General features: G+C 39.4%; 2 protein-coding genes across 4 annotated transcripts in view; one reads left to right on the top strand and one right to left on the bottom strand.

Moving 5' to 3' along the window:
• The first annotated feature begins 441 nt into the window (after positions 1-441).
• Positions 442-16319, top strand: tecpr1b (tectonin beta-propeller repeat containing 1b). 2 transcript variants are annotated; one of them, XM_026207466.1, is made up of 25 exons: positions 442-575; positions 1669-1913; positions 2131-2316; positions 3001-3123; positions 3268-3390; positions 3975-4149; positions 4835-4932; positions 5352-5453; positions 7307-7437; positions 8406-8866; positions 9451-9554; positions 9641-9796; positions 10530-10679; positions 11576-11733; positions 12255-12382; positions 12847-12940; positions 13022-13118; positions 13211-13290; positions 13372-13428; positions 13542-13716; positions 14139-14274; positions 14513-14605; positions 14847-14953; positions 15506-15625; positions 15749-16319. In XM_026207466.1, exons 2-25 carry the CDS (start codon positions 1686-1688, stop codon positions 15866-15868), a joined length of 3402 nt encoding a protein of 1133 aa, XP_026063251.1. In that variant the 5' UTR covers positions 442-575; positions 1669-1685; the 3' UTR covers positions 15869-16319. The 2 variants fall into 2 exon arrangements, with proteins under 2 accessions (XP_026063251.1, XP_026063250.1); XM_026207465.1 differs by having other exon boundaries at positions 3265-3390.
• A 144-nt stretch (positions 16320-16463) lies between these two features.
• The window catches only part of lmtk2 (lemur tyrosine kinase 2), a 35450-nt gene continuing 30846 nt past the window's right edge, over positions 16464-21067 (bottom strand). For both annotated transcript variants that reach the window (XM_026207463.1, XM_026207464.1), the window contains exons 13-14: positions 18795-19049; positions 16464-18703 (exon numbers count right to left, since the gene is read on the bottom strand). In XM_026207463.1, the coding sequence (XP_026063248.1) occupies positions 18675-18703; positions 18795-19049 (284 nt within the window). In that variant the 3' untranslated portion in view covers positions 16464-18674. The remainder of the gene's footprint in view (positions 18704-18794; positions 19050-21067) is intronic.

Below are 21067 nucleotides of genomic sequence, written 5' to 3'. Positions count from 1 at the left end.
TCAAAACCAAGATTTGATCTAATCCGAATTCAGAATCCTTTTTTATTTCCTTTGTACAACCCATTTTCAAGGTTTGATCCATCGATGGCCCAAATCTGGAAACCCTGGACTGATCTTTAATCTCTCAGACATTCTTTTATTATTTGTATATATTTCTTTTTTTTTCTATTCTTACCACATAATATATAGCCATAATATATAATCTAGATGTACGGCATATACACACATGTACAAATATAAATATATACAAATAAGTACATATGTAAACACAATATCCACAGGTGTATCACACTCGAGCTTTAATTATTGAGAAAGTAAAGAATGAATAATTGAGCAGGTGAACGTGCACATGAGAAGGCTAGGCGACGGAAAAACATACGTGCGCACACGCTCTGTCCAATCAGAAGCTTAGATTTCGACATTTCCTCGCGCGCCGACCAATCAGAGGCAAGATACCGTTAACTTCCTGCTTTGAGTCTGAGCCCTTAGAATAAAGCTGGGAATGAAAATAAACGATGTTTGTTATGCGCGGAATATATGAACAATCGCTTCAAAGTCATTAAACTACATAGTAGGTGAGTTTATGAGTCTGCTTTCATCTCTTTTGAACAGAATACGAAGCGCTTGTGTGTCGGAATGTGAATACGTCATGTCGGTTACTGTGTTTACTAAACGTAAAGCATATGACAACCACAGCAATGTGCAAAAAAACATAACATAAACTACACGAAGTAGAGAATAATAGGGCTGTAATAATGAATCCAGTCATAAAGGTGCAAGCTGACCAGCTGGTGTCCAGTTACCCGTATCTCTTACTCCATATAAGAGACTACAATACGTCTGCATTATGTTATCATTTCGTATATAATACATATTATTGCAAGTCATCACGATTTTCTCTAACGTAATATTTATCGAATTAAATGAGGAAGCTGTCAAATGCTATTTAATTTTAATCACGAACTTTGTTTGGAGATGAATGCTTGACAGTCTTGTGGTTTAATAATCTACAAAGAGCTGCACATATTCAAAGCTATTTTATCATGTAAGTGTATACGAAATAAAATAGGGTGGATTAATGTAATGTGGGACATTGACTATTGGGACACCTAAGCCTTTTATAGCTTCTTTTACAACATTAAAGTGAACATGACTGGTGTTGAATTCAATCAGGGGTGTCAAGTTATTGAAATCACTCTCGAAATGATGTCAGAAATGTGGGTGTGAAAATCATTAAACCGGAAGTAGCGCTTATGAAGTTCACTTAAATGCCAGTGACATAGGATGTAGCTGTGACTAATGTGGGACAGTATATATACTATGTTATTCAGTTGATAAAATGTGCATTAAGAAAGTTTAAATGCCATACATGTATTTTTGTAACCAGGCTTGATAAATGTAAAATATGAATTGTTTTTAACTATTTCTAACCCAAAACACAGTGTCCCAGATTTGAGCATGGAGTGTCCCACATTAGAAAATCCACCAGTTCTTTTGGCACAAGGAGCACTAATATAAGTGCCATTTCCCCTTTAAGTACAATATCTGAAAAATTTCTTCTGATTTCATGATGATCAAATATTTAGATTTATTGCTTTGGCTTCATGTGGCACAATGAGACACAAGGCAAAATTGCAAAAACCCTAATCCACCGTACTGTCTAAACAGGCTGTCCTCCAGGACCCATGATGTCGGGGTCGCAGCTGTGGGCGGTGGATGTGTACGGGCGGGCGTTCAGTCTGTGGGCCGCTGGAGGCCGCTGGAGGCGCGCCGCGGATCTCCTGCTGGAGCTGAAGCGGGTGACGGGCTCCCATCACTGCTGCTGGGGCATCGGCTGCGACCATCAGGTTTATCTCCATGTGTATCCCAGTCAAGTGCCTATACGCCACCAGGAAGAGACCTATGAAAACCAGGTGTGTTGGAAACATTTCGATTCATCTCTGATTTATTAGCATGATAAAATACAGTACCTCTGATTTGGAAAAAAGCATGCACAATAGCAAAAACAGTTGTCAAGTAAAAGTGTAACATGTAAAACTCTTTGCAAGTGAAATAAACTGTTCATATTCATAATTCATAAGGATTGCATGTTACAAACAGTACACCAGACTCTGTGGGTCTGTTTTACAGAGATGGAACCCAGTTGATGGTTACACAGACACACTCCTCCCGACAGACCGCTGGCAGTGGACCGATGAGTTGGGCTTGAACCCACAACCTCTTCACAGCTTCGTGTTGCCGTCTGCTAACTGGGAGTGGGAGGGCGACTGGTACGTGGATGTCGAAAGCTGCGGGAGAGAGTCCAGTGAGACGGGGGTGAGTGACACTATATCAGACCTCAAGCCATCCTAAACTCAACCCATCCAAACCTGACCTATTGTAAACCTAATCCACAAACCGAACACATTCCTTATCCCTTGGGAAAAAGAAGTGTGCTGAATCGTTTTGGATATGCGCTTGTAATCTGAAATAATAATTACAGTTGAGGTGAAAAGTTTACACCCCCCTTTCAGAATCTGCTACACGTTCATTATTTTACCAAAGAGGGTTCAAACAAAATGAATGTTGTTGTTCATTTAGTACTGGCCTGAATCAAATATTTCACATAAAAGATGTTTACGTATAGTCCACGAATGGTTGAATTTATAAAAATGACACCGTTCAAAAGTTTACATCCCCACATTGATCCCACAAATTCTTTGGTTTCCCTTTCCTTTTCTAAGTCCTGCTTAATTTGGTTTAAAAAAAAGCACTCTGTAGTAACTAACTGAATTCAATTTACATTTAAACAATAAAACGGATTCATTGCATTGTAAATAACATGCAGTTAAGTGACTAAAAACATCACATTCAGTTAACACTTAACTCTAATCCTTTAAAGTATGTCACTCCATGACACTCATGTAATTACATGTCAAATAATGATTCATAAAAAGTCCTAAAACCAAACTGAGAAATCATGTCAGAATGAGTGTGTAATGCTGCTTCCTGTGCTTGCAGGGGTGGGAGTATGCAGTGGACTTCCCTGCCACCTTCACCAAAGAGAAGAAGTGGAACTCGTGCGTGCGTCGCAGGCGATGGCTTCGCTACAGGAGATATAAAGCTCTGGGATCCTGGGCCAAGGTATTTCAAATGGGAATCCAAACGTTACTGTTGTTCCAGTGTGAAACAACCAAAGGTCAACCAGTGTAATGTTTCAGTTTGATGTACACGTATTAGCTGTCCGCATATGTAGAGTCTTTCTGATTATGTGTGTTTTTGGAGCAGGTGCCTCTGGAGAGAGCCAGACCTCCACCAGAGCCCTTCAGTGACATCAGCTGTGGAGGCTGGGACATGAGTGACAGTCCTGAGAAACACGTTTACCTGTGGGCCGTGTCCCAGCAAGGGAAGGTCCAGTACTTATGTTGTGGCTGCTTTACAAGTTTCTGACCATTAGAGGGCACTGCTGCTCTGTTCTTTATTACTATTTTGAGTTGCTTATTTTTATATTTTCAGCTTTCATTTTATGTTCAGTAATTTCCTTATATGCTTCTTTCATTTGTAATATTTCTGTTTTGCTTTAATTTCTATCAGGTTTAGTCATTTTAGTACTCTTAAACTTAATTTTGCCTTCTAATTCTAATTTAACTTTATGTTTGTCATCTAATATACATAGTATTTTATCTCAGGTTTATTCAATGAACAAACATTATTTTTAAATGGTCTTATTTTTAAGTATCAGCACCGACTTGCGGTTGCATTACAGTTTTGTGACCACTAGAGTTCACTGCTGTTCTGTGACGTCTGCTTTATATTTTGAGCTCAGCCAACACCTCTTTATGGATTAACCACTTGCTCACAAGAATGTGAACAATTTCCCTGCCAAGTGGTTAATTTAAACACCCACTGAATGTTTTGTCATTTTTATCACGTGTTAAGAAACTCTTCACGCCCCCTCACAGATCTGAGGTGTGTTTGTGTATCTCTCTACACAGCTGTGGTTCCGCACAGGCATCAGACAGCAGAACCCGGAGGGGACGTGCTGGGAACCCACCCAGGTTCCCCGAGAGGTGGCGCAGGTCAGCGCCGGGCCGAAAGACCTGCTTTGGGTCGTTCTCTGGGACGGACAACTGCTGGCCAGAACGGGCATCAGTAAAGACTGCCCTAAAGGTCTGACACTGACAGATGTATTCCTGTCCTTTGAATTCACACATATAGTATGCACGACATACAGTACATGTTTGGAATGACTTCCACATCGCCGCTATTTAGGGTGAAACTATGATCACGGTCACGGTCATGTCAATAGCATGACAGAGAACATGTGGCCACTTGCGCCACAACTAAACATTTCTGAATGTCATTGCATTAAATAAGGTGAAGTCAAGTCAAATGCTGCAGGAGGTTGCTGCTGTCAATTGCTCAAAGAAACGTCTTTTGAGTCAGCTGGAGTTTTGGGGATTTTTAGTGCATGTATATAGTCAGTTCTCAATACAAGTTTCAATAGAAATGACATTAAAGTAACATTAAAGTGGGGAACAAATTCAGTATTAACTATGACTTTTTCCTTTAGAATTCTAATATGCTGCTTATTAATACTAAATAAGGTTATATTAGTTATGTTTTAGGTATGTGTAAGGTTAAGACATCCAAAATATTGTCGAGCAGAATAAGGCATTAATATGTGCTTGATAAGTACTACCGGTAATAAACAACCAATATGCTAGTAATATGCATGCTAATAAGTAACTAGTTCATCAACAGAGTTTCCCAATCTAATTTTAATTCCCCTTAACATTTACATTCAGTTCACACTTAAGTATATTCTTTAAAAGTGCATAATTTTTGTTTTCAGGCTCATCGTGGGAGCTTGTGCTGCCTCCAAATCAGAAAGGAGCTATTCATGTCGCAGTGGGAATCAATGTCGTTTGGGTTGTTACCAAAGACAACAAAGTAAGATGGGATTTACTCTATGAGTGCTTTCAGTTATTTTCCTTCCATCAAAGGCATTTGGAAGCAACATTATCTTCCAATTTCATCAAGTACCTAAAGAAGGGCCACTGTCCTGCTAAGTTCAGCTCCAGCCCCAATTGAACACACCCGATCCGGCCAATCAAGCTCCTCGGAATCATTTTAAGGAAAGTGTGTTGGAACGGGTTGGAGCTACACTCTGTAGGACGTTGGCGATCCATGAGCAGGATTGGACACCCCTGATCTAGCATGTGACAGTGTAGCATGCTACTTAAAATATTTGTTTCATGACAAGCTCAGTTTCAAACACTTAAAAAAAAAAAGGCAGTACACAGTGTGTAAGAAAATTCAGTAAACGCAGTGTGCAATGTGTAAATGCAACGTGTTTGTGTGTGTGATAGGTCTGGTTCAGGAGGGGTGTGAATTCCCACAATCCCACTGGCTCAGGCTGGATCAGTATTGGTGGAGAGATGGTGATGCTTAGCATGGGCCCCAATGACCAGGTGAGATCAGTGAGGTATCATGTTATACTGCCGTTCTAACAATACAAATATACACACACTCACTTTACAACAGTGTACCGCCAGATGGTCCAGAGCCAAATAGGGGGCTTGAGTGAAATTTCAAAGGGGTGACGAGATCATTTTATTATAGTAATATTAAAGTGACATTAAAGTATTCAGATTAACATTAAAGTACATTAAAGTAGGTTTTGTTGTCCACCAGGTGAAAATCATAAGTCGTATCACCACATGTTTTGTGGTACCATTCATGTCTGTATCACAAAAAGTGCAGGTTGAGTTACATAGGGTTCTGGGTTTGTTCAAATCATTCACCATAAGTACGAGCGATAATAGTGATCTTTGCCTTAGAGAACTCCACTAACAAGTGATGTATCAATCTTGATAAGTTTAGTGCACTCACACCATGCTTTATTACTGTTGCCGATATCAAATTTCATCTGGCGAGATGATTATTTTATTTCCTTGTGGACAACTCTAGTGGTCCCAGTACTTGTCCTTGGGGGACACCCTTCTGAGGTAGGGTGGGGGGGCCAGACAGGTTTAATTACACTAATGTTCTCAAATGTAGCTTTGAGGATTAACCATCATTAGATCCTCAGACCAATATGTGCTCGCTGCACGGCAGGCCGACTGTATTCACTGTCCTAGTTTATACGCACAAATACCCATCGTCCAATCACCTTCTCCAGTTCACACTGGCCCCTCCCTCCTGCCGGGACGGGCATGTGTGGTCTGGCGGAGTCGGGTGTCCGTGGGTGTTGATTACTAGAGCCGCTGAGTCTCAGTGTGGAGTTTGCAAGCGATGCAAACTTTGTCTCTGCATCTCTCTCCCTCTCTGTAACTGGACCCTTAGAGCGCCTGGCCCTTCCTGCTGCCCACTGCCTCCTCCAGCTCAGCCCAGCCATATATATATACACCTCCATTTCTTTCGCCCGCACACAGCCATATGGGAGCATCTAATTTGAGTTTGGCCGCTCTTCACTATTGCATACTTCACATTTCATTACTAACCGCGCGGGCTATGTATCTGTGTGTTTAGCGCAGCTGCGACGCTCATACTTGATCCTGTTCCTTAATTTGGCTTAATCAGAAACAATATCCTGTCTATGAGAACTATGTCAGCACATAAAAAGAAAATTGTCTCATAACATGATGATTTTTTTTTTTTAAGCCAGCTTTATTATGATGCAGTTGATATGAGGGATTTTATTGTTAATGTATTATTGAATGGTTATCTATTGCTTGATTATGATATAACAGGTCAATCAAATATTCTGTCATATATTTCTGTGTAGTTACCAGAAGTGTAACACCCATTCAAACTTCAGTCAGAACTTCAAATTTTTTATACATTAACATTCAAAAGTTTGGCATCTGTAAGATTTCTTAATGTTTTAAAAAAAAATGTCTCAAATGCTCAGCAAGACTACATTTATTTGATCAAAAATACAGTTAAAAGCAGCAATATTGTGAAATATTATAAGAATATATATTTTAAATGTAATCATATTTTAATTATATAATTTAGATTACATTTTATAATATATTTTAAAATGTAACATATGAACTTAGTAAAATAAAGGCTGCAGAACACCAGGTCATTAGTTAGTGATGTTTGTTTTTTTTGTATTAAAATATTTTTTTAACATAAAGAAGATGCATTTAGAAAATACTTGAAATAGGGTAAGTTTGTCCCATTAGGTTGTGTTATCTATTTCGACCCATATGTTTTGATATCTCAGTTTGAAGACGCTATGTAAGAACTGAGAGACTGTGGCTGGTGTGATACAGAAAGTATGAGTATATTTTATGGGTGTTTGTTTGTGACACAGGTATGGGGGGTTGGCAGCGATGACCGGACTGTGTATTTTCGTCACGGTGTGACAGCCACAGAGGTCACTGGCAGGTCATGGGTGGCAGTGTCAGCTCAGCTTGAAGGCAGTGAAAGCACAAATCATTCCAGGTAGGTGAAAAACTTGAGCAACTGACCAATTTTGGTGATCTCTTGCAAATTGTAGCCTCTTTTTCCTGTTTGTAGTGGAGATGAGTGGTGGGGTCTTCTGCTGTTGTAGCCCATCCACCTCAAGGTTGTGTGTGTCGTGGCTTCACAAATGCTTTGCTAATAAATAGTAGTTAACATAACATAACAATTATTCGCAAACAGTTGATTGCACAAGCCTTTACATTTATATTTACATTTAGCAGATGCTTTTATCCAAAGCAACTTACAGTGCATTCAGGCTACACATTTTTTACAAGTATTTTAAAGTATACTTCTTTGTCAGTCTCTGAGAGATGCATTCAGAGTCAGCACATGGTCACTGTCTAGTGGGCCTTTTTCTGTTGAAGGCCGGTTATCAAACAGCGTTGCATTGTTGCAAGCGCCCCCTTCTGGATTGGGGGTGAATTGCCTGTTTTCATTGTAAGGCCTCACGCACCAAACCAAGATATTTATACAGTATATATGACCCTGGACCTGCACAAAACCAGTCATAAGGGTCAATTGAAATTGCGATTCATTCTGTTAGCTGACTAAATAAGCTTCCCACTGGTGTATGGTTTCTTAAGATAGGACCATATTTGGCTGAGATACAACTAATAGTTCCAAATGAAATTCTTAAAAAATTAAGCTTTTATCAGCTGTAAATTTATAAAATATCTCCATGCAACATGATCTTTACTTAATATCCTAATGATTTTTGGCATAAAAGAAAAATCTACAATTTTGACCCATACAATGTATTGTTGGTTACTGCTACAAATATAATACAATTATATATTACATATTATATATTTTTATATTATATTATGTACACACACACTAGTACAGAAGATGCCATTTACAGTATTTGTTGCAGTGTCTTGTCCATCCAGCAGTTGGCGCGTTGCCTGTCAGTGTTGTGAATGGCTCTGTGTCTGTGTGTTTCCCAGTGTCCATGTTCACAGTGATGCCAGTGTCTTCGCTGGTGAGGTCACCGCTCCTTCCCAAGGTTCTGTTCTGGGCTGTGATGACACAGACATTCCAAAGCCACGTGTCCCCAAGATCACGAGTGACAGCTTTATCTCTGCGCTGGTGTCTGATCGCTCTGCTCCAGCGGCTCATCCCAGTGTACCTGAGGACAACCAGGTGACGAGCCAAGAGTCCGATTCCTCTTTCCTGAGCCCCAGCAGCCCGTCCGATGGAAGCGAGACACCATGGAGCAATGTTGACCTGGAGGAGATGAAGAGCTCGGATCCCAGCAGCACTCGGAGCTCAGTGGCCACGTATCCCATTGAGCTGCAGCACAACACGGTAGTGCAGGAGGAGCTGCCGCCCTGGGCCTGGGTCACCGGAGGAGGATGTGACATCAGCTCCAGCTCCAGCTCACACGTCGACTTGTTTAACATCTCAGGTGCAACGCACTTATTCACACTCAACCTCTACCTCATGTTGTTCTTTCTATCGCTGAAGGAACTTACTTGAAGCCTTTACTGTGTGATGCATTATAAAAGACGTAGTACCTTTGATAAATTGTAATCAAAGTTAAAATGCATTATAATATTTGCAGATTCCTTCTGACAGTACATCTGTAATTGGTTATCGTCATGTGCTTCATTATACTTTCTAAATGTTGAACAATGAATAGACAAGTGTAATAACTAATTTCAGTTATTCATTAGAGTAATTGTAAGGTGCATTGCAAAGCAAAATGAATACTTTTATAATTGCATTTTATATAAAGGCTTCAAGTAAAGGGGTAAAAGAAAAAATGTATAATGCTAAAAAGTAAACTCATGCACTATATAAAATTTTACAGTGGTAGAAGTTCAAGAATAATGCATTAAAACCAGTTATACTAGGCTTGATGTTGATAATGCCTTACCAGTTGTTTCCATTGGTCTCATAACTCACCACATGTCCCATTTTAATACAAATCTAAATTACATTTTGTATACATATTGAAATAGATTGATAAGAAAATAAATATTCTGTCAGATCCCGGGCCGCTCTCTCCATCCATCACACCAGCCCTCGGTGCTCTAGACACAGACACTCGGACGAGAGGAGCTCAGCAAGAGAGAGATGCTTCTGTAGAGAAGGTAAATGCACTTTTGTGCATCACACGAGAGGAAGAGTCAATAGGACATCTCAAACACTGATGTGTGTGTGTGTGTGTGTGTCTCAGTCTGTGCGTGTGACGAGAGGTTGTATGTCCTGGTGGAGGGACTGGACCCCTCATCAGTGGGAGGATGTGAGTGTGACGCTGGAGCAGGTCACCGCTGCTGGAGCCCAGACAGGAGACATCCTTTACCTCTACTACACTCACGACCAGGAGAAGAAGGTGCCTCTGCGGAAGAGAAGTCTACTTTAGCATAATAGCACAAAGATCACCTATTGTGGAAATAATATAGTGAAATGCAAACTGAATACAATATTTAATATGAACCTTATTATAGTTGAATCTGCAATACAATACATAAAAAAAAAATATCAACTTTAAATGTAGTATCAAATAACACATGACAGTAAAATCAAGTACCTAAATGTGCTTTAGTATGTTAATCAACACATCAGAAGGAGTGTACTTCTTTAAAGCATGAAGCATTTAAAATGTACTTTAAATAAAAACTTTATTAAGTTTGAAATTGTAAATGAAAAATCACACACGCCACTCAAACTTACTAGATCACTAAATACTGGATCTAATACGCAATGCCTGCATAACAAGTCTACAGAAAATAATCAAAACCAAATCATGAAATACAGTTGTTTTTTAACAAAATATTATACTGTAAACAAAAGAAACAAAACATAATGGAAAAAGAAGAAAAATGACTAATGTCAGATTTGAAGTACACTATTTGATATAATTAAGCACACTTTTTTTTCACAACAGTGTATTCGTATAACAGTATATCCAGAGACACAAGTTGACAAAGTTTTTCAGGAGTAAAAAAAGTTTGTGAATGCCTTTCCAAATGAATGAATTTAGATCAAAATGTGTTGTTGAAGTAAAGTGTTCTCAGGCTGTATTAGTGTAAGTAACTCCACGGTTCTTCTGATGTGTGTGTCAGTTTCTATATGCTGTGATAAAGGAGGTGACGGCCCTGGTGCCCATGTTCAGGGACTCTCTGTACACTGTGGCTGTTTACACGCCAGAGAGAACCAAACAGAGATGCCCCATTTTACTGGCAACACCCTCTCAACAAGACTTCAACACCTGGGTAAAATGCACTTACTGTATGAACAGCACATCTGGTTAAAAGGATCTGTATGTGACACAAAGCACACGCACGATGAACTTTGAACTGTATCCATACATCTTCCCAGTCATGATCCTGTATTTTGATGATGTTCTTTAAAAATTGATAAATTCCTCTCATGAAAAACACATTTATTCACAAAATCAAGAAAAACAATTAGTGCTGTCAAACGATTAATCGTGATTAATCGCATCCAAAATAAAAGTCTTTATTAAATATGTGTGTGCTGTGTATATTTATTATGTATATGTAAATACACACACACATGCATGTACATATTTAAGAAAAATATGTTGTTTATATATTAAATATAATTGTGTAATACGAAAATAAATATTAACATTGAAAATTAGTGCTGTCAGACGATTAATCGCATCCATAAACATTGTTTAAATATTATTTGTGTGTGCTGTATATATATATATAATAAATATACAGAGTACACACACATTTATTATGTAAATAAAACCTTTATTTTGGATGCGATTAATCACGATTAATCGTTTGACAGCACTAACTAATAAATACATGTAAATACTTTTAAAATATATGCTGTTTGTGTGTATATTTACATACATGACAAATATACACAATACACAGATATATTATGTAAACAAACACTTTTATTTGGATGCGATTAACTGCGATTAATCGTTTGACAGCATTAAAGAATAAATCGATATTTGCATATTGGTTTATTGGTTTATTGCATTGTGATTTTGTTTACCCCTAAAACACATTTTACCCAGATCATCAATCTTCCTGAGGAGTTTAGGATGTGTTTTTGATTGCACTGCAGAATGAGAGTGAGATTTGGTGAGTGACGAGTGCTTTCTGTCTCTGTGTGACCGTTGCAGCGGTCTCTGTTGAACGAGTCGTGTTGTGCGTCCAGGGGTCTTGGAGAGCATCCATCCAAACAGGCCCTGTGGGCTGTGACGTGTAAAGGTGACGTCATGGTCCATGATCCGTCACCCAGTCTGGAAGCCCCGGCGCAGTACTTACCCTGCGAGCACATGTAAGGACGTCCCCATCTGTTCTAAACCCAGTGAGCTGCTTCACTCTCCTTCACGTGCCAAAACAAACAGTGCTTCTCTATAAGACTCGAGACACACTTGATTTCTGGCGTTTTGGCATTAGCATGAGGCTAAGCTAACAACACAATATTATAAAAGCATGACAACAAATATTAAGCACAGCCTGATGTTTAAATAGGATCACTGAACCAACCTATATACACCAATCTATACCAGCAAAACTAGTTTTTATGGGTTCGAATCAGGTAGAAATAGCTCTCACAGATGACTGACTGCTTTCACTAATTGCAGTCTGCATTGTAAGTGCCTTAATAGCAGCTCACTGGGTTTCAGACAGAGCTAATCTGCTGTTTCATAATTGAATCATGGATAAAGTCTGGCTTGCATGCCACAGAGGTGTCTGATGCGTTTAATTTGGTGTCCTCTGGACCGTGTGTGTTTGTGATTGTAATTGTGCTGGGCATGCTTCACGTGTCTGTGCGCGTTCCTGCTGTGGGCTCAGGTTCTGGCGTCAGGTTCCTGCTCATCTGCTCTGTGTGGAGTCTAACAGTCTGGGTGTGGTGTGGGGCATCGCTCACGATCACACCGCCTGGGTCTACACGGGGGGCAGCAGGGGACCGTCGGCTCAGGGTAAACATGCACCCTGCTGCTATCCCTATCCTACATCTAGTTTTGACCCTGCAAGATGAACATCTGCTGGTCTGGTTGCTGGTGTGCTGATGTTCCCATGAGGCTTCACCAGCAGATCTTTCTCAAGATTTGCATCATGGTCCACCAGTCAGACCAGCATCAAACCAGCATAAACCAGTCTAGACCAGGATGCAGTTCATGCCGGTCTAAGCTGAACTTTGCAGCAGGATGGGATATTCAGCAAGCAGTATGCTAGTACTGTATTCCAAACACAGTTGCTGATCTTCCCAAACACTGGGTCTCATTCACTAGAATAATTGCACGGATTACTCCAATTACTCACAGTTTGCGTAAAACGCACCCAAACCATCTCCTTTCTCCTTCCTTTAAAGCTTTCATTACTAAAATTAAATGACGTGAAATCTAGTTGCTTCTGCCCGGTGTTTAAATCTAATTCATTTCAGGAAATGAAAACCTTAACCAAGCGATAAGTGATGTGAGGTGCGCGTACATCTACGAGAACCAGCGCTGGAACCCAATGACAGGATACACAGACAAGTGCGTGTCATTTCCCTGAGCTCTGCTGCTTGTTTACTTGTTTTCCTGCTGTAAACGCTCCGTGTCTGCTGTGGTCCTCAGGGGTCTTCCCACAGATCGCTACATGTGGAGCGATGCTTCAGGCCTGAGGGAGTGTACCAAAGACAACACCAGGCCTCCCTCGCCGCAGTGGACATGGGTACAGCCAGGACTCTTTTTAGTGCACTCTACCATTTGGTGTATTATACGGATTATTGTTTACTGACTGATATCTGCATCTCACTCTCACAGGTTTCTGATTGGGATGTTGACTACGGTGTCCCAGGAGGGACAGATAAAGAGGGCTGGCAGTACGCTGCAGATTTCTCAGTGTATGTTGACTTTAAACCTATTAATAGAACAGAAACTAGACATTTCTGTCTCAAACTAATATATGTTTTATGTTCATTCAGGACGTTTCATGGATATAAGACAATGAAGGACTTTGTGCGACGCAGGCGGTGGGCTAGGTCAGTTCACATTTTTGCTGCTTTTGATACATGTATGCAGATTTTTGTTAGCAAGAGGGGCAAGAGGCCCGTTTGTGTAAGAAAAGCTATAGGAGAGTGTTTCTTTGTCACAGGAAGTGTAAGATCAGCCTTAGTGGCCCGTGGCAGAAGGTTCCTCCGATTGCACTGAGTGACGTCACCGTCTTGCCGTGTCTGGCCCAGTGCAGTCCAGAGCAGGTTCCTGTGTGGGCCATCAGTGAGAAGGGAGATGTGCTGTGCCGTCTGGGAGTCACCGCCAACAACCCGGCTGTGAGAACTAAATCCTGTCTCTATCCTGCACCCCACTCTCACAAAACAGGGCCACGCGATCTCCAAAATTTCATTTCAGTTGAAAAGTCAAGAGGAAATCATCTTTTCTTGCCTCAGACCCAAAGTAAATGCCAAAACCACCAAAAAAAGTCCCAGAAAAGTAAAGTCTGGTTCTATCAGACAGTTTCAGTGTGACTTCGACTTAAATAACCCATGACATGGAAATTTTAAGTCAGTGCAAATACCTTTTAAAAGCCTTTATGCATATATGATTAGACACAAATCCCTTGTTTTGACTTCTTGGGGGTTTTATATATTATTTTCCTCAGATTGAATATCCTCCTCTCATCTCTGTTCTTGTATTATGTTAGTGCGCATAGTCTATGGGATGTCCTCTGACCTCTAACTCTCTGAAACCACAGGGTAACTCCTGGCTCCATGTGGGCACAGACCAGCCCTTTAAGTCCATTTGCATAGGAGGAGGCCACCAGGTGTGGGCCATCGCCAGGGACGGTGCTGTCTTCTACCGGGGCTCCGTGTCTGCCCACAATCCAGCTGGTGAGACCACAGGATCATCCTGATGGAAAGGGTGACGTTTTCAACTAGAAAATGATGATGGACATCCTACAATATGTAAACTATTGCTGGTTCTGGTTTTCTGGTTTGAGCAACTTACAGCAATTATTAAATGTGATTTCATTGGTAGTGCGGTTATGTCATTATTAACATGTAGAAAAACGAACAAAGACAGGCACACTGACTTTGTCAAATGACTTATTAAGATTTGATTTCTCAGGTGAGTGCTGGTACCACATACCATCTCCCCTGAAGCAGACGCTCAGGCAGGTATCTGTGGGCAGGACCTCCGTTTATGCTGTGGATGAAAACAGTGAGACAACTGTTCCTACTTGCTTCTTTATTTGTTTTATTTGAATCAAGCTGTATTGGTAATCACAGGCTCTACTTGACTGTTTCTCCTCATTATGAAGTGTGAAGAGAGATATAGTAGTAGGCAGTATGTAGTGAATAAGTAAGCAATAATTAAAATGCCGTTGAGAACAATGTAGCACATGGAAAGCAGATCTCGATCTCCAATCAAGTTCAAGCTAAGTGTGTATGTTTTTTTGCAGGTAATCTGTGGTACAGACAGGGTTTGACACCCAGCTATCCTCAGGGTTCTGCATGGGAACTCATCTCAAGTAATGTGTGTAAGGTGTCTGTTGGACCACTGGACCAGGTTTGAAACCTTTTACTTTGGTTAAAACAACTAATGAAAATGTTATCTTAAATAGACAAACACGGTGGAAAAAAAGGATGCACATTAAGTGTACTTCAAGTATACATTAAAAAAAAATATATATTAATATAACATTAATAAAAAAAACATTGCGGTAGTGAGATAAAATGTTGTGTGATTTCTTATAGACTACCTACCAGATCGCTACCTTTTCATTAGTGTAAATTAAAAGGTATCTGCCCTCAGAAAAGTATGGTGTACCACAAGGCTCGATTTTAGGCCCTTTGTTGTTCTCATTGTTCATGCTGCACAGCTCTGTATACTGAAAGCTTTTGTTTCCTCTTTTCACTATTATTTCATTCTGCATTTCTGTTATAATGTTAATCCTTCCTTTACCCACTTTCTTTGGGATTTTCTTCCTGACGTTTACTAGCTCCTGTCATACTTCGATACACCCCTGTCCAACTACCCAAATATAAATAATAATGTTCCCTCGGTTTTATTGCTTTGATGGTTATGAAACTGTAAAGTGGTCGTAATGTATCTGTCCAGGTTTGGATAATTGCTGATAAAGTGCCAGGTTATCCATCAGAGAGCTCAGGAACGGTGTGTCACAGACTAGGAGTGAAGCCCATGCAGCCCAAAGGCCTGAGCTGGGACTTTGGCATTGGGGTAAGTTTTTCCACATTAAGTCAAATGCTGAATTGTGAATGCATTTTTGTTTTTAAATCTTGTAATAAGTATCAACAGATCTTTACTCTGAGAGTCATTTCTTCAACTAATGCACTAAAACAGGGTGGATGGGAGCACCTGTCTGTGAGAGGGAACTCTATAGAGGCCCAGCGCGTGGCACCTCGCAGTCCAATGCCCAGCCGCATACAGAGTCAGGTGAACGGGAATGCTGTGGGCTGCTAGATATAGTGCCCATCTACCACCATCATCATAATCACCACCTTTATCATGCTTTACTGCATTTCCCAGTTTGCTGTTCTTAACACCCTTCCTGTCTCCATGTCCCTTCCAACCAAATGTGACTTTTTTTATTTTTGACTCCACTTGCCTGAATAACAAACATCACTTTTCCAGGTGTGACGTTTGATTACTGTATGTGTATGATTTGAATCACCTGATCCACTGATGTCTCTTTGTTTTAAGCATGTTATGTTATTTCTTGTTGCTGCATTTGTTTCTGTAACGAGAAGACCATTTTATGTTATTGGTTTGATTATATTATTTAAAAATGATTTTATTTCAGTCCGCTTGCATTGTCAGAGACAATGCTGTAAACGTGGACACAACTTCCCTACTGTGATCTAACAACCACTGACATAGGTTTTTTCCCCTAATAAAGATCTGTTAAAAAGCACCAGCTTGTTATCATTTGTAATATTTCTATGGATTTCTGCGGAATTGCAAAAATAAACAAAAAAGAGCCCAAACGCACACCACCGCTTGCTCCTGTAATGAAAGCACCTGTGAAACATGCGTGACAAAGAATTAAAACAAGACATAGAAGTTCATTGTCATTTAATTCCATAATAAACAGAGCAATTCATTATAAACCATTCCTTCAATGACACTAGGCATGATCGTCATCAATATGAAGTAAAAATATCACAATTTTTGCAAATTTACAAGTTATAAGGACATGATGACCTGCATTTCCCCATTTATTTGATCATTAATTTGTCTTTTTCGATCACTTCGGTCACATTTTAACTTTAAATTACAAAATCAATTGTCATACCTACTCCTCGCATCGTTCCCAATTTACAGACAAAATTAAACATTTATATACAGGAGAACAATTCAACATTAAGTTACACTTTAAAGATGTGCAAGATTAAGCAAAGTATACTGTAGAATAAAACCAAGGAATTTCCTTTCATAAAATTTCAAGTTGAACTGAAATCGAGTGCTGGTAATACAGATATTCAACAGGTCTAAAACATAGAAATCACTGTACTGAATTACAAGGGGATGTAGACACTATGCACATGATTATTCCAGCGATAACCTCTACGAATATTCAGCCTCCCAATTGATTTATATCATACCAAAATCAACATTCTTTCAGACTTAACCTAAGAAATATTCACTGATGTTGAATCCCGTTCTTGCTTATTGTGTAGTTTCACCTTGATTTGATTTCTACTATATACATTAGTTTTTTTCAACCCAAAGCATCATGAGCAGCAAGATTGGCAAATATAAATGATTTATGCAACCTATGACGATTACCTTTCAGGTCCAATGAATAATACATGCGCACCAAAAAAAAAAAAAAAAAAGATGGAAACCTAAATCATTTCCCATCCCTTGAGTGTTCACAAGCTGCTCTTTAATGTTAACACAAGGGAATCAGAACTTTAAGGAGGTTCTTTGTATTGTTTTCTTTGAATAGTATTTCTACTCAATGCTACAAGCAGCCATTACCTTTGGAAGTTCTGCTATCTAGCTAGTCTCTCTGACCACCAAAGCTTTCATAATTACTCGCTGAACATGTAGTTTAATCTACTGCCAACAATGAGTGTCTGGGTCACATTTCAAACCAAAATCTATAAAAAAAAAAAATTGTACATTTTGCAAAATATTAATATTAATATCATTGCCATAATTCTATCTTTCGTATCTTTCAGTTCAGTAAAACAAAAAGTGCAATAATATAAAAAAAACATACCTTACAGTTTAAATATGTTATTACTTGTTTCACATTAAAGTAAAAAAAATTTGTCTCGAAAATAATCCCAAATCTTGGTGATCCCAAAAACAGTTAGTTCCCATTTCTTTCTTTCGATTTTGGGGTGAAATATGACCTGGGTATGTTCTATATCCCCTTTGCATTGAATAAAAAAACAACGCAAACCTGAACTGAAGTTCATTTTGGATGAAGGGCGTCCTCAAGTGGGATGAAAGGGGCTGTGAGGCATCGCGATGGCCCTTTCACTATACAATCCGACAGCTAAAGGACCCTGATGCGCAGCACTCCATGATTTCCTCAAGAACAGACTGCAATGACAAAGAATACTCACTACTTAAGACTTAGCATCTCATAGCCAAAACTCTCCAGCTGCCCGCATCCATATCCTAACTTCTACATCTTAATACAAAACATGTCACTGAAACTACGCTAGTCGTTGCTTGGGTGAAAGTGGTTTGTAAGTAGTCCAAACACTGTACAAAAATATCTGTGGAGACCCATGTTGCTTCTATTGGACATCAAATCCATATAAATAAGCTCGTCACACTAGATTTCACATAAAAAATGAAATAAAATCCAGTGTGTAACAATAAAAGGCAAGTATTACACGATTTCAATTGCACAACTGAGTTGGAGTCTATTGGCTCATTAGTGTTTAACAGAGTCCTCTGGTTGAGTGAGACATCTCATCTTCATCCTTCTGACGTAAAATCTGGACACTATGGAGAACTGCAAATTAGCAAAAGAAGGAAAGTGAGGCAGGGCACTTGGGAAGGGCACAAAAGTTTCAAAAGCATATGCGAAGCAAGGTTCCTCCAAATTGCACTGATGAAAAACATAGCAAATCATAGTTTATGGAAAACCAGACGACTGTTCAAAACACAGGTTGCACTCAGCTCAGTCTGTTCAGTCTCCTTCATATCCCCAAATAAATACCAATGCTGCCTGAGAAGCGATCAAAGCCTTCAAATCAAATACATCCGTGACATATCTCCAATATTTACGTGTCCGATAGATCGTTTAATCTTTCTCTCCATCTTCACCGCTTCCTGAGAAAGAAAATGAGAAACAAGATTGAGAGTTCGTTCAGATTGTTAAGGTTCTACTCTGTTTGTGTGTGGATGGTGGTGCTGGACTTACCCCCTTGCTCAATGTCAGAGTCTGTGAGGTGGGTGAGGGAGAAGCTGGCCATGCTGGCTGGGGAGATGGAGAAGCGGGTGTAGTTGGAGGGACTGCTCCAGCTCTGCTCCAGGGTGCGGTTCGCAGGGGGTGGTGAGAAATACTTGGAAGCTGCCGAGGTCCCACTGGGCCTGCTGGCAGAATGATCACTGGCTGCCTTTGAAAGGAAATTGGGCTGTGGAGATGTGAAGTCATCGTCCCACTCAAATGCACCACCTTTGAAACAAATCAAAAGGTTTAAAGGCTTGGTAATCAGCATGAAGTTCACAAGCCATCCATGGCTCTTTGATGGCAGCATTGAGAGGAAAAGTGTCAAAATTCAGCTTCTTGGTCTTCAAAATGTCATTGGGTTTTTAAATGAAAACATTCTGTGTGCCTAAGACTAGAGACTGCTCTTAAATGTAGCTCTTTGGTCCAGATTGGCCTTGGGATGAGCATCATTGGTTTATAAGGTTTCCAGTAAAACTACAGAGCAGTGGTTTTCATCCCTGATCATGGAGTATACCAAACACGCATATCAATCAAACCTGACTGAATTCATCAGCTTGTTAGTACAGACTCCAAGACCTGAAATGGGTGTGTCAGATAATGGCGATATCAAAAAAGTGTAATGTTGGGAGTACTTCTGTAAAACAGTTGGGCAACACTGACTTAAGGGCAGTAAAATGGAAACTAAAAATGGAAAACTACACGTATTGGCCATTCATTTGCACAACAACAGCTTTTTGGGGGCCTGAAAATACCCACATTTGAAAACTAGAGAACAGGCAAGTAGGAAGCATATGTGCGGAGGTGTGGTGTTTCTTTACAAAGTGACATTGCCAACTATTGGCCTGGCATGAATAATGCATCATAGCTTTTCTTGACAACATTGTCTTCTGTAAGCAAAACTTTTTTAACCTGTTAACCTGACCCCGCATTATGGGACTCACAGCTGAAAGTGCTCTACCTAACTTATAATTGTAATAGTTTCCTACTTCAGTATGTTACAAACACAATGTTGGTGTCTTTGGAAAGAAGACCCTTTGGGCTTTACTTTTTATCAACCAGATTTGATAATTCTCAAAAATATTAAAAGTTATAGACACTGAAGTGCCTTGATTTTTTTTTTTTTTTTTACCACACTTAAATATTTTTTTATTTGATATAAAAATAAATTAAATGAGTCCTGGAGCAATCTAGAAAAGTAATGGGTTGAAAGCCACGTGTCTCATGAGTTTCTATTTCAAATCTGAATAAAATATCATGAAAAATGAGACTCCTGCAAATATTTTTTATGAGACTATGTCTACACCCCCCACCCCCCAAATATATGAAAATATATTTTCAAACAGTATTGAAGGCTTCTACAAGCTATTTAGTCAGTAATCATACCACTGCATGTTTTTTTCATTTATAAAACACTAGACAGAAACTTAGACTTCATATAAGTGATTTATTTGAGCACTAGAAAAATACATTAAGAATAATTGGAGTAAGAAAAATAAAAATAATAAGAAAAATAAAAGAAGATTTAACTTTGTTTGCCAATTACAGAAAATCCTGAGATTGCTAGAAATGCAGTATTTACAATTAATTATGATGCAAATAAGTGCTGATGTGCTGATGGCCACTTATACAGATGGTAATAACACAAATGTGCAAAAGAGTAAATAATCCACTCTCTCTATTCATATAGACGCGTTCACTTTGATAGCCGTAATCATACAGTGATAGCGAGCTGATTTGGGCTGATTTGCACTCAAACAGATGGTAATCATGCAGATACATTCACATTCAACATAAAACACACTCTCACATATATAAAACTGTTGAAAAATAAAACAAACAAAGAAAAAGGTGATTGAGAGCACATAATTAAGCCCAAAATTCAAATATAGTATCTTTCGCCTATTTTTCATTCATTCTTTTTTCCGGTCGATCGCCTCATTCTGTTTGTGACACTGTACGCTGCAAAACCATGCCGTTTTCTTCACTACCAAGATGCAGTTTCTGAGCCCGAGTTGTTCCATAACGGACACAAACAGTTCTGATACTGAAGAACTTAACGTAAAAACAAAGGAATTATGATCCATATTACAACGTTATTGCTTCGTTGGACTAAACGTGCTTCATGCGATGTCGTTCAGTGGACCCTTACCTTCCTAACTAAACCGGGATTTACAGCTGTGGATGTGTTTATGACTCGTTATTACGACGGGATCTGGTATATACAGCGTTTCTAATGTTCATGT

The sequence above is a fragment of the Carassius auratus genome, chromosome 28 (genome assembly GCF_003368295.1).
Source record: "Carassius auratus strain Wakin chromosome 28, ASM336829v1, whole genome shotgun sequence".
Lineage (NCBI taxonomy): Eukaryota > Metazoa > Chordata > Actinopteri > Cypriniformes > Cyprinidae > Carassius > Carassius auratus.
The sequence above is the reverse complement of the archived record's forward strand: the minus strand, read 5'-3'. Positions and strand labels throughout refer to the sequence as shown.